We start from the raw sequence: 13785 nt of genomic DNA, 5'->3' as shown, positions 1-13785 counted from the left end.
TCGTCTTCAATAACGAAACGTAGCAAACGTTGGTGCTCTGGAGCAGTCGGCACGTGGAGATAAGCATCCTGTGTCTATTGATGCTAGGAAATCTCCTTGAGACATTGAGGCAATGACGGAGCGGAGGGATGCCATCCGGAACCGCCTGGCCTTCACGTGCTTGTTGAGCAGTTTTAGGTCCCCCACAATCAGATTGGAGGAAAAACCGTGTCTTGTTCCTGAAGAGTAACAGGAATTACCACTCCTTCTGCCTGCAGAAGAGCATCGGCTCGGTGGGTAGGTGGGGAAGTTCTGAAGAATCGAGCCGGAGGCCGAGAACAGAACTCTATCCTGTACACGTGAGACACAATGTCTCTCACCCACCGGTCTGTGACCTGTGGCAGCTAAATGTCGCCAAGGCGAGAGAGTCTGCCACCAACCGCGGATGCGGAGAGAGAAAGCTTAAAGTCATGAGGAGACCGCCTTGGAAGCGGTTCCTCTGGCTGCCTTCCTTGGGCGTGATTGAGCCCGCCTGGAATCTGAGCCCCTCTGAGCCTGTTGAGCCCTTTTGGACTAGGACAATTTGGACCTGCCCGAGCCTGGGAAGGACCGAAACCTCGACTGTCTCTCTCGGACAGCATTAATAGGGTAAGTCGCAATGCAGACATTGCGAGGATAAGGACGCTACCTGCGGCACAGATGTACCTGTGCTCAAGACCAGCTGCGCAAGACCAGCTGACATAGCTTAGAGTGCCCATACGGCTGCGAATGCCGGAGCAACCGACACGCCGATAGCTTCATAGACAGATTTCAACCAGAGGTCCATCTGTCTGTCAATGGCATCTTTAAGTGAAGTCCCATCTCCACTGCAACTATGGATCTAGCCGCAAGCCTGGAGATTGGGGGATCCACCTTTGGACCCTGGGTCCAGCGCCTGACCACGTCAGGGGAAAAGGGATAACATGTATCCTTAATACATTTGGAGAAACGCTTATCTGGTAAGCGTGGTGATTCTGCACTGCTTCTCTGAAGTCAGCGTGGCCAGAAAAGTACTCAATGTACGCTTGAGATACTGAAATGGGATTTCTCCTGCTGTGAAGCTGACTCCTCCACTGAAGGAGCTGGGGGAGAGATATCCAACATGCCATTGATGGACGCTATAGGATCATTCCTTATGGCGTCACCATCCGGTGTATCCGGATTGCGAGCGGTGTCAGGATCAAAGTCCTGATCAGCTACGTCTGCCTCATCATACAGAGAGTCCTCTGCTGTGACCCTGACTAGTGATGAGGCCGAGTGCCGCTCCCAGCGAGCTCGCTTAGGCTGTCTGGGACTGTCGTCCGTGTCAGAGCCTTCACCCTGGAATGCCTGGGACCCCCCCGGAGCACTGATTTTGTTCCAAATGAGGGTGGCCAGGGAGCAATGATCAAGATTGCCCATGGCCTGTCTGGACTGCAAGTCACTATCCCATGACAATCTATCAGCCGAAACTGCAACACCGTCTCTGTCCATGGACAGGGTTCACAGGTGGTTCCTTTGGCCACCTCTAGTAGAGACCCCGGCTGACCAAGTGCTACAGGGGAGCATTGCACACAACGGGGGTCAGTGGAACCTGCCGGTGGAACAGTATCACATGCAGGAAAAGCAGCATAGAAAGCCTGTGTTGCTTTTTTGCTGCTGTAGTCTAGCCATCTAGGAGCATATAGCCGAGAATAGCGACCGCACAGTGCAATGTATAGCATACAAGCATAAAGTACAAATGAGCACTTCAGCACATGCAATATGAGCAGCTTAGAAAGCCTGTGCCTTGGCACCCTTGCTTTTTTGCTGCTGTAGACTAGCCATCTAGGAGAATATCGCCAAGAATAGCGACCGTACAGTGCAATGTATAGCATACAAGCATAAGTACAAATGAACACTTCAGCACATGCAATACAAGCAGCATAGAAAGCCTGTGCTTTAGCACCCTTGCTTTTTTGCTGCTGTAGACTAGCCATCTAGGAGAATATCGCCAAGAATAGCGACCGTACAGTGCAATGTATAGCATACAAGCATAAGTACAAATGAACACTTCAGCACATGCAATACAAGCAGCATAGAAAGCCTGTGCTTTAGCACCCTTGCTTTTTTGCTGCTGTTGTCTCGCCATCTAAGAGGGCATATAGCCAAAAATAGCGACCTACAGTGCAGTGTAAGCATAAAATACAAATGGACACAACGGTATTTAGTGGGGTCAGCACTTCAGGTGCTGCTTACCGCCCGCCTATAGGCGGGTGTGTGGTCGCCAGAGTCCTGTGACTGGCTGCCAGCTCGGACTGCAGGAATGGCTGCCGGCGTCCTTCTCCATCTCGTGTGACGAGGGGCGGGCCGTGGGCGTGCCCCAGGCAAGAGCGGGAAACCGGCGTCCCACTGTGTCCAGTGAAGGGGGCTGGAGAATGCAAAGCAGACTCCAGCCCTCGGTGCTGATGTTCTGACCAGCGTCCCGCCTCTCCCCTGACTGGCAGGGCTGGGGGCGGGAACGAAACGAAAACTAGGCCGCAAAGCCGGGGACTCGAGTAATAAGCGCGGCCGTCCTATGTGCACGGCCAGCGCGGAGTCCCCGGCGCACCACAAGTCCCAGCCGCGCCACAGTGTAAAAACACCTAGCAGCGGCCCGGCGCGGCAGTTCCCAATACATAAATTCACACAGCAAAGCTGCCGTGAATAATAGCACGAGCGCTCCGCGCTGTTGTCCCCGGCGCACTAGCACTCCCAGCAATGCTGGTGTGTGTGTGCGCGATGTGTACGGGGACACAGAGTACCTTAATGTAGCAGGGCCCTGTCCCTGACGATACTCAGCTCCATATCCAGCAGGTTCTCTGGGTCTGTGGATGGAGCCCGGTCTCAGTGCCTGGAGACCTGTAAGATCCCACTTCACCCAGAGCCCTGAGGGGGGATGGGGAAGGAAAACAGCATGTGGGCTCCAGCCTCCGTACCCGCAATGGGTACCTCAACCTTAACAAACACCCGACAAAAGTGGGGTGAGGAGGGAGCATGCTGGGGGCCCCATATGGGCCCACTTTTCTTCCATCCGACATAGTCAGCAGCTGCTGCTGACTAAAAACAGTGGAGCTATGCGTGGATGTCTGACCTCCTTCGCACAAAGCAGAAAACTGGTGAGCCAGTGATCCCACTGGGGGTGTATAGCCAGAAGGGGAGGGGCCTTACACTTTTTAGTGTAATGCTTTGTGTGGCCTCCGGAGGCAGTACTATACACCCAATCGTCTGGGTCTCCCAATGGAGCGCCGAAGAAAGGGGAGTATAAACGTTTATTTTTTGTGTCATACAGGATACATGCCATATAGCAGCATGGGGCCATATAGCAGGATAGATGGGGGTATATAGCAGCATGGGGCCACATAGCAGCATGGGGCCACATAGCAGCATGGGGCCACATAGCAGCATGGGGCCACATAGCAGCATGGGGCCACATAGCAGCAAGGGGCCACATAGCAGCAAGGGGCCACATAGCAGCAAGGGGCCACATAGCAGCAAGGGGCCACATAGCAGCATGGGGCCACATAGCAGCATGGGGCCACATAGCAGCATGGGGCCACATAGCAGCATGGGGCCAAATAGCAGGATGGATAGGGGTATATAGCAGGATGGATAGGGGTATATAGCAGGATGGATGGGGGTATATAGCAGGATGGATGGGGGTATATAGCAGGATGGATGGGGGTATATAGCAGGATGGATGGGGGTATATAGCAGGATGGATGGGGGTATATAGCAGGATGGATGGGGGTATATAGCAGGATGGATGGGGGTATATAGCAGGATGGATGGGGGTATATAGCAGGATGGATGGCGGTATATAGCAGGATGGATGGCGGTATATAGCAGGATGGATGGCGGTATATAGCAGGATGGATGGCAGTACATAGCAGGATGGCAGTATATAGCAGGATGGCAGTATATAGCAGGATGAAGGTATATAGCAGGATGGGGGTATATAGCAGGATAAGGGCATATACCAGGATGTGGTACATATACAAGGCAGGAGGATCATTACCAGGATGGGGTACCTTAGCAGAGAATTTGGAGACATTACCCCCATAACAGTGTCAGCAGCAGATCCTCGCCCCATAACAGTGTGTCATGACCACATTTTTTGCTTAAAATTTTATTTTCCTACTTTCCTCCTCTAAAACCAGGGTGTGTCTTATAGTCCGAAAAGAAGGGAATTTTGTTTACTTACCGTAAATTCCTTTTCTTCTAGCTCCAATTGGGAGACCCAGACAATTGGGTGTATAGGCTATGCCTCCGGAGGCCGCACAAAGTATTACACTAAAAGTGTAAAGCCCCTCCCCTTCTGCCTATACACCCCCCGTGCTCCCACGGGCTCCTCAGTTTTGGTGCAAAAGCAAGAAGGAGGAAAAAATTATAAACTGGTTTAAAGTAAATTCAATCCGAAGGAATATCGGAGAACTGAAACCATTCAACATGAACAACATGTGTACACAAAAAAACAGGGGCGGGTGCTGGGTCTCCCAATTGGAGCTAGAAGAAAAGGAATTTACGGTAAGTAAACAAAATTCCCTTCTTCTTTGTCGCTCCATTGGGAGACCCAGACAATTGGGACGTCCAAAAGCAGTCCCTGGGTGGGTAAATAATACCTCATAATAGAGCCGTAACGGCTCCGTCCTACAGGTGGGCAACCGCCGCCTGAAGGACTCGCCTACCTAGGCTGGCATCCGCCGAAGCATAGGTATGCACCTGATAGTGTTTCGTGAAAGTGTGCAGGCTCGACCAGGTAGCCGCCTGACACACCTGCTGAGCCGTAGCCTGGTGCCTCAAAGCCCAGGACGCACCCACGGCTCTGGTAGAATGGGCCTTCAGCCCTGAGGGAACCGGAAGCCCAGCAGAACAGTAAGCTTCGAGAATTGGTTCCTTGATCCACCGAGCCAGGGTTGATTTGGAAGCCTGTGACCCTTTACGCTGGCCAGCGACAAGGACAAAGAGTGCATCCGAGCGGCGCAGGGGCGCCGTACGAGAAATGTAGAGTCTGAGTGCTCTCACCAGATCTAACAAGTGCAAATCCTTTTCACATTGGTGAATTGGATGAGGGCAAAAAGAGGGTAAGGAGATATCCTGATTGAGATGAAAGGGGGATACCACCTTAGGGAGAAATTCCGGAACCGGACGCAGAACCACCTTGTCCTGGTGAAACACCAGGAAAGGGGCTTTGCATGACAATGCTGCTAGCTCAGACACTCTCCGAAGTGAAGTGACTGCCACTAGGAAAACCACTTTCTGCGAAAGGCGTGCGAGAGAAATATCTCTCATTGGCTCGAACGGTGGTTTCTGAAGAACCATCAGCACCCTGTTCAGATCCCAGGGTTCCAACGGACGTTTGTAAGGAGGGACGATGTGACAAACCCCCTGCAGGAACGTGCGTACTTGTGGAAGTCTGGCTAGGCGCTTCTGAAAAAACACAGAGCGCTGAGACTTGTCCCTTAAGGGAGTCAAGCGACAAACCCTTTTCCAGTCCAGATTGAAGAAAGGACAGAAAAGTGGGCAAGGCAAATGGCCAGGGAGAAAAACCCTGATCAGAGCACCACGACAGGAATATTTTCCACGTCCTGTGGTAGATCTTGGCGGACGTTGGTTTCCTGGCCTGTCTCATAGTGGCAATGACCTCTTGAGATAATCCTGAAGACGCTAGGATCCAGGACTCAATGGCCACACAGTCAGGTTGAGGGCCGCAGAATTCAGATGGAAAAACGGCCCTTGAGACAGCAAGTCTGGTCGGTCTGGTAGTGCCCACGGTTGGCCGACCGTAAGATGCCATAGATCCGGGTACCACGACCTCCTCGGCCAGTCTGGAGCGACGAGGATGGCGCGGCGGCAGTCGGCCCTGATCTTGCGTAACACTCTGGGCAACAGTGCCAGCGGAGGAAACACATAAGGGAGTTGAAACTGCGACCAATCCTGAACTAAGGCGTCTGCCGCCAGAGCTCTGTGATTGTGAGAACGTGCCATGAATGCCGTGACCTTGTTGTTGTGCCGGGACGCCATTAGGTCGACGTCCGGCATCCCCCAGCGGCAACAGATCTCCTGAAACACGTCCGGGTGAAGGGACCATTCCCCTGCGTCCATGCCCTGGCGACTGAGAAAATCCGCTTCCCAGTTTTCCACGCCCGGGATGTGAACTGCGGATATGGTGGAGGCTGTGGCTTCCACCCACATAAAGATCCGCCGGACTTCCTGGAAGGCTTGCCGACTGCGTGTCCCTCCTTGGTGGTTGATGTATGCCACCGCTGTGGAGTTGTCCGACTTAATTCGGATCTGCTTGCCTTCCAGCCACTGCTGGAACGCTTTTAGGGCCAGATACACTGCCCTTATCTCCAGAACATTGATCTGAAGGGAAGACTCTGTCTGAGTCCAAGTCCCCTGAGCCCTGTGGTGGAGAAAGACCGCTCCCCACCCTGACAGACTCGCGTCCGTCGTGACCACCGCCCAGGATGGGGGTAGGAAGGATTTCCCCTTCGACAATGAAGTGGGATGAAGCCACCACCGAAGGGAAGCTTTGGTTGCCTGAGAGAGGGAGACGCTCCTGTCGAGGGACGTCGGCTTCCTGTCCCATTTGCGTAGGATGTCCCATTGAAGAGGACGCAGGTGAAACTGCGCGAAAGGGACTGCCTCCATTGCTGCCACCATCTTCCCCAGGAAGTGCATGAGGCGCCTCAAGGGGTGTGACTGACCCTGAAGGAGAGATTGCACCCCAGTCTGTAGTGAACGCTGCTTGTTCAGCGGAAGCTTCACTATCGCTGAGAGGGTATGAAACTCCATGCCAAGGTATGTCAGCGATTGGGCCGGTGTCAGATTTGACTTTGGAAAATTGATGATCCACCCGAAACTCTGGAGAGTCTCCAGAGTAGCGGTGAGGCTGTGCTGGCATGCCTCTTGAGAGGGAGCCTTGACCAGCAGATCGTCTAAGTAAGGGATCACCGAGTGACCCTGAGAGTGGAGGACCGCTACTACAGTAGCCATGACCTTGGTGAAAACCCGTGGGGCTGTCGCCAGGCCGCGGAGATGTTCTGAAAAATCGAGTCGGAGGACGAGAGCTGAACTCTATCCTGTAACCGTGAGACAGGATGTCTCTCACCCAACGGTCTTTTACCTGTGGCAGCCAAATGTCGGAAAAGCGGGAGAGCCTGCCACCGACCGAGGATGCGGTGTGAGGAGGCGGTAAGTCATGAGGAAGCCGCCTTGGTAGCGGCACCTCCAGCGGTCTTTTTAGGGCGTGACTTAGACCGCCATGGATTGGAGTTCCTCTGATCCTTCTGAGGCCTTTTGGACGAGGAGAATTGGGACCTGCCCGCACCCCGAAAGGACCGAAACCTCGACTGTCCCCTCCTCTGTTGGGGTAATTTTGGTTTGGCCTGGGGTAAGGATGTTTCCTTTCCCTTGGATTGTTTGATGATCTCATCCAGCCTCTCACCAAACAAACGGTCGCCAGAAAATGGCAAACCGGTTAAGGACTTTTTGGAAGCCGAATCTGCCTTCCATTCCCGTAGCCACAAGGCCCTGCGTATTGCCACCGAATTGTCGGCTGCAACCGCCGTACGGCTCGCAGAGTCCAGGACAGCATTAATAGCGTAGGACGCAAATGCCGACGTTTGAGAAGTTATGGACGCCACTTGCGGCGCAGACGTACGTGTGAGTGCGTCAATTTGCGCGTGACCCGCTGAGATAGCTTGGAGTGCCCATACGGCTGCGAATGCTGGAGCAAAAGACGCGCCGATAGCTTCATAGATGGATTTCAACCAGAGCTCCATCTGTCTGTCAGTGGCATCCTTGAGCGAAGCCCCATCTTCAACTGCAACTAAGGATCTAGCCGCCAGTCTGGAGATTGGAGGATCCACCTTGGGACACTGAGTCCAGCCCTTGACCACGTCAGGGGGAAAGGGATAACGTGTATCCTTAAGGCGCTTGGAAAAACGCTTATCTGGACAAACTCGGTGTTTCTGGACTGCCTCTCTGAAATCGGAGTGATCCAGAAACATACTCGTTGTACGCTTGGGGAACCTGAAACGGAATTTCTCCTGCTGAGAGGCTGACTCCTCCGCTGGAGGAGCCGAGGGAGAAATATCCAACATTTGATGTATGGACGCGATAAGATCATTCACTATGGCGTCACCATCAGGAGTATCAAGGTTGAGAGCGGCCTCAGGCTCAGAATCCTGATCAGCTACCTCCGCTTCATCATACAGAGAGTCCCCCTTCTGAGACCCTGAACAATGTGATGAGGTCGAGGGGATTTCCCAGCGAGCTCGCTTAGGCGGTCTGGGGCTGCGGTCCGTGTTAGAGACCTCACCCTGGGATCTATGAGCCACCCCGGGGGAACATTGTTGTTCCAACTGAGGGGAACCAGGGGGCAGTGATTCCACAGTGCCCATGGTCTGAGATACCGGTCTGGACTGCAAAGCTTCTAGAATCTTAGCCATAGTCTCAGAAAGTCTGTCAGTAAAAACTGCAAACTCCGTCCCTGTCACCTGGACAGTGTTAGCAGGTGGTTCCCCCTGGGCCCCCCTTAGCAGAGGCTCCGGCTGAGTAAGTGCTACAGGGGCCGAGCATTGCACACAATGAGGGTCAGTGGAACCTGCCGGTAGTATAGCCGTACATGCGGCGCAGGCAGCATAGTAAGCCTGTGTTTTGGCACCCCTGCTTCTTGTGGGCGCCATGCTGTTGCTCCTTTGAGCAACACAACAGGGTATATAGCCAGAAATCAACCGTGCACCATACAGTGTAAAGTATAGCCTGTAAACATATAACTATAATTACACTTCTGCACCAAGTGGGGCCAGCACCTGAGGTGCTGCTTACCGCCCGCTTAAAGCGGTTGTGTGGCCACCAGAATCCCTGCCTGGGTCCCCCAGAGCTTGTCTCCCCTCTGCAGCGTCCGAGGAGCTGACAGGAATGGCTGCCGGCGTCCTGAGGAGAGGAGGGAGCCGTGGGCGTGACCCAGAAAGTGCGGAAACTGGTGCCCCACTGTGCACAGTGAGGGGGGTGGAGTATGCAAAGCATGCTCCAGCCCTCAGTGCTGCCGTCCTGTACAGCGTCCCGCCCTTCCCCTGACTGGCAGGGCTGGGGGCGGGAAGAAAAAGAGACTAGGCCCAAAAGCCGGGGACTCGAGTTATAAGCGCGGCCGCCGTATAAGCGCGGTCTGCGCGGAAGTCCCCGGCGCACTAACAGTCCCAGCCGCGCCGCAGTGATAACAATGGCAGCGGCGGTCAGCGCGGTAGTCCCCATACAGTAACACACTCAGCGATGCTGCAGTGTGTAATGGCACAAACGCGGTCAGCGCCGCGGTCCCCGGTGCACTAGCACACCCAGCAATGCTGGAGTGTTGCTGTGCGCAGTCCCCACAGGGACACAGAGTACCTCAAAGTAGCAGGGCCATGTCCCTGACGATACTCGGCTCCTTGTCCAGCAGAATCCCCAGGGGCTGTGGATGGAGCACGGTCTCAGTGCCTGGAGACCGATAGGATCCCACTTCACCCAGAGCCCTAAGGGGGATGGGGAAGGAAAACAGCATGTGGGCTCCAGCCTCCGTACCCGCAATGGATACCTCAACCTTAACAACACCACCGACAAGAGTGGGGTGAGAAGGGAGCATGCTGGGGGCCCTGTTATGGGACCTCTTTTCTTCCATCCGACATAGTCAGCAGCTGCTGCTGACTAATCTGTGGAGCTATGCGTGCATGTCTGCCTCCTTCGCACAAAGCAAAAAACTGAGGAGCCCGTGGGAGCACGGGGGGTGTATAGGCAGAAGGGGAGGGGCTTTACACTTTTAGTGTAATACTTTGTGCGGCCTCCGGAGGCATAGCCTATACACCCAATTGTCTGGGTCTCCCAATGGAGCGACAAAGAAATACGGTACTACTTGAGGACATAAGGACACATCATGAAGAAAAAAAAAAGAATTTTGGCATTGGACGTGTAATCAGATGTTTGGTGCTCTTGCCCTTGTCTAACAAGCACAGATTGTTTGCCCGGACATCATCGGCCATCGTTACCTCTGAAAACTTCTCTTTGCAATTATCTCCGCATGACTGTCCTGGAGAACGTCACCTGGGAAGGAAAATAATGGAGTCGTTAATGACGGGGTGCCTGTATCCGCCCCCGTATACAGCACAATACACGGCTCTGTCCTAGAACTGGTGCAGTCATCACCTTCACATTAACCCTATTAAATCAGACGTTTCTTACAGACGGACAGAAGAGCTGACGTCCATCGTACCGGCCGTATGGACGACAACTCCAATCATCCGGCATTACGCGACACTCGCCAGCCATATAAAGCCCAATTTTTATTTAATTTTTTTTTTTAAAAAATGCAAGATGAGTATGGATGACGGACGTTTTCCGTAAAACAACCGTTCGATGGAACCCCCTGAAGAGTTGTTTTATGCGGCGAAACCGCAGTCGTCCATACGCATTTCACTTTCTCCCTCATTTTTTCAAATAAAAACATGGACTTTTTATGGATGGAGATTGTCATTTAAATATTTCCTTCTTCAACAGAGAACTCATGGGTTGTGAAAACGTTTAGGCATTCCTACTGTGCAGTGTTTGTTTTCACACCTGCCTAAAACTTTTGCACAATATTGTATGACACTGATGAGATTAGGTGCTGCCAGACCAGACGTCTGGGTCTGTATTTGGACAGTGGTTGGTGAAACCGGCCCGGTCCAGCGCTGTACAACTAGAGAACAAGTGAACGGGGCCGGATGTCACTCGCTGCAAAAAGCAGGACGGGATCAGTTATAAGAGAGGTGCAGCGCCCCATCCCCCGAAACCCAAAGTTCCCCCCCTGAAACCACACTCCCACCGAGCTATACAAATAGAAATCAAGTAAATGGGGCAGGATGTCGCCTACAGCACAAAGCAGGATGGGATCAGTTATAAGAGCAGTGCAGCGCTCCATCCCCCCGAAACCCAAAGTTCCCCTCCTAACCCCCCTCCCGGAACTACCCCCCACCCAGCTATACAAATAAAGAACAAGTAAATGGAGCAGGATGTCTCCTACAGCACAAAGCAGGATGGGATCAGTTATAAGAGCAGTGCAGCGCTCCATCCCCCCGAAACCCAAAGTCCCCCCCCCCCCTGAAACCACACTCCCACCAAGCTATACAAATAGAGAACAAGTAAATGGGGCAGAATGTCGCCTACAGCACAAAGCAGGATGGGATCAGTTATAAGAGCAGTGCAGCGCTCCATCCCCCCGAAACCCAAAGTTCCCCTCCTAACCCCCCCCCCCCCCCCCCCCCCGGAACTACCCCCCACGCAGCTATACAAATAAAGAACAAGTAAATGGGGCAGGATGTCGCCTACAGCACAAAGCAGGACAGGATCAGTTATAAGAGAGGTGCAGCGCTCCATCCCCCCCAAAACCCAAAGTTCCCCCCCCCCGAACTACCCCACCCAGCTATACAAATAGAGAACAAGTAAATGGGGCAGGATGTCGCCTACAGCACAAAGCAGGATGGGATCAGTTATAAGAGAAGTGCAGCGCCCCATTCCCACCCCCGAAACCCCACTACCCTCCCCTGCTGTACAACTAGAGAACAGCGCCCCATCCGCCAAAATTCCAAAAGCCCAAGAGACCCCACCACCCAGCTGTACAACTAGAGAACAAGTAAATAGGGCCGGATATTGCTTAATGCACCTATAAAGGGGGTAGAACTACACCACTGATGTTGCCCTTTCATTCCTAGGATCAATGTGGGGGGGAGGGGAGAGATCGGACCCTCCCCAATCATAACATGAAGGCCGATTCCAGCAAATCGTCACCTTTCATGAGCTAGGAATCCCCCATGGACCCATATAAGTGTGTAACAACAAGAGCAGACTGTATTGATGCTGGGGTCAGGATTGTCCGTACTCACCGGTCTTGCGTAATTTTGATTGACCGATACATTTTGTTCCGGTTCCCATGGCAACAACTGAAATAAAAAGGAAAAAATATAAATATTGTTTGACACAGAAGCGCTACACCCCCTAGTGGATAGGAAGAGAACTACACAAGGTCCCACTTGATATACTGAGAGATTATATATGTGTGGCGCCCTGGACAAGCCAGGACGTCACAGGTACTGCAACAACACACCCCACACCCCGGTTAGGAACACCGTAGTCAAACACAAACCCTTGTTGCCTCGCTGACTGATGTCCACACCAGGTGGGGCGGAGCCAGGTGGTTGGCTCCTCCCACCGAGAAGTTCACAGTCCTGGAGGCGGGAAAGAAGGTCAGATAGTGACGAGGAGTAGAGAGAGAGTCAGGGGAGGTAGTAGTAGAGGAGTAGACTGACCGTGTCCGGGTACGTGGCCCGGGCACCTGACAGCAAGGTTGGCAGACGGTGGTGACCGTCTGCAGGAGAGGCCGATTGACGTGCAACCGTAAGGACCGGGGATGGGCGGTGGCCCGCCGGTACCGAACCGGGGAGCGAAGAGAAGCCAGCACCATCCGGCAGGGCCTACGGACCCCGACCAGGTTAGGAGTCGCCGTAAAACCCGTCAGCGACGGGAACCTCCGGGGTTTCCTAGCAGCAAAGACCCGACTGAAGGCAACCGTGCAAACCGTGAGGGAGATAAAGCTACCGCCAGAGCTAGAGCTCCCAGGGCCAGAGCCTGTGGGCAAAGGAAGGGCTCCCTTAGCCCGCTCCCCAGTGGTATGTTGGCTATCAGTGGGAAGCCATTGGGGCCGAGAATAGAACACCGGTCCAGGGAGAGACAGTTACCACCAACCGACCGGGAGTGACCGCCGCACCCGTCTGCGGGACTCGTCCATCCAGCCGTTTGTTTTACAAGAGACTCTGTGTGCGTTACTGGCTGAGTAAGTACCACCGTGCCGTCTGGCACTGCGCTGCCCCGCGACAATGCACCTGGCCAGGCCCCGCAATCCACCTTCCGACCTCCACCACCGGGCCCCGGGACCACCAAACCCCCCTACCCACGGAGGGGAGAAAACATCTCAGCTGCTCCCTGTCAACGCTCCCGGGATCCCCGTACAGAGCAGCGGTGGTGCCCCAACCTCACCACAAACCGTGGGTGGCGTCACGGACAATATCCCTAAACCAAACCACCCCTTTTCACTCACGGGCGAGGAGCCACCGACCGAGCGAGCAGCAGCCGGACCCAAGCAGTGGGTGAGCGCAGCGCCCTCCCCGCCCGCGACATATACACACACACGTCGGGGCTGAGTGTCACCATCACCTTTCTTGACGTCGGGCGCAGACTGCACCTGTATCACCGCCGCCATCAGGGTCCATTCCTTGCCGGGATCCGGTCGGCCCTGCTTAGGGAGCTCGGTGCGGTAATGTTCATGACACAAAGCAGCGATCTCATCTGCGTCGGCCGATCTGTAACCAAAGAAACAATCCCATCATAAGCCATGAGCAGTCGATCCTCACCTGGACGAAGGTGACAGGGGCCACATCATGACCCGCAAGGTGATAAGAAGCTCCCGGAATGATGGCGCCTTGCTTGCTGCATGCCCTGCAATTCACAGAGCGATCACAACATTTGACTGAATTAAAGGGATTATTCGTTGCCGCTCACTACACAGGTATATGTAGCCATGACGATGATGCTCACCTCCCGCTGCAAAGGATTCCAAGATATGGACAATCCCTTTAATTCAGGTGAATGTCACGTGATCATAGCCCAAGTGTCTAATGAAAGCCCATAGATAAAGTGCATCATTCTGGCCATAAAGATGGTAATTTCCGTCCCAATACTCTGTGGAAAATGGCAACA

The 13785-nt window shown here is 53.7% G+C and overlaps 1 protein-coding gene across 1 annotated transcript in view; it reads right to left on the bottom strand.

Moving 5' to 3' along the window:
• The window catches only part of ADAT1 (adenosine deaminase tRNA specific 1), a 74141-nt gene that overhangs the window by 59865 nt on the left and 491 nt on the right, over positions 1-13785 (bottom strand). The window contains exons 2-4 of the mRNA XM_075326050.1: positions 13243-13388; positions 11916-11972; positions 10044-10098 (exon numbers count right to left, since the gene is read on the bottom strand). Coding sequence (XP_075182165.1) covers positions 10044-10098; positions 11916-11972; positions 13243-13388 — 258 coding nt within the window. The remainder of the gene's footprint in view (positions 1-10043; positions 10099-11915; positions 11973-13242; positions 13389-13785) is intronic.

This window comes from Anomaloglossus baeobatrachus, chromosome 10, assembly GCF_048569485.1.
Source record: "Anomaloglossus baeobatrachus isolate aAnoBae1 chromosome 10, aAnoBae1.hap1, whole genome shotgun sequence".
Taxonomy (NCBI): Eukaryota; Metazoa; Chordata; class Amphibia; order Anura; family Aromobatidae; genus Anomaloglossus; species Anomaloglossus baeobatrachus.
The sequence above is the reverse complement of the archived record's forward strand: the minus strand, read 5'-3'. Positions and strand labels throughout refer to the sequence as shown.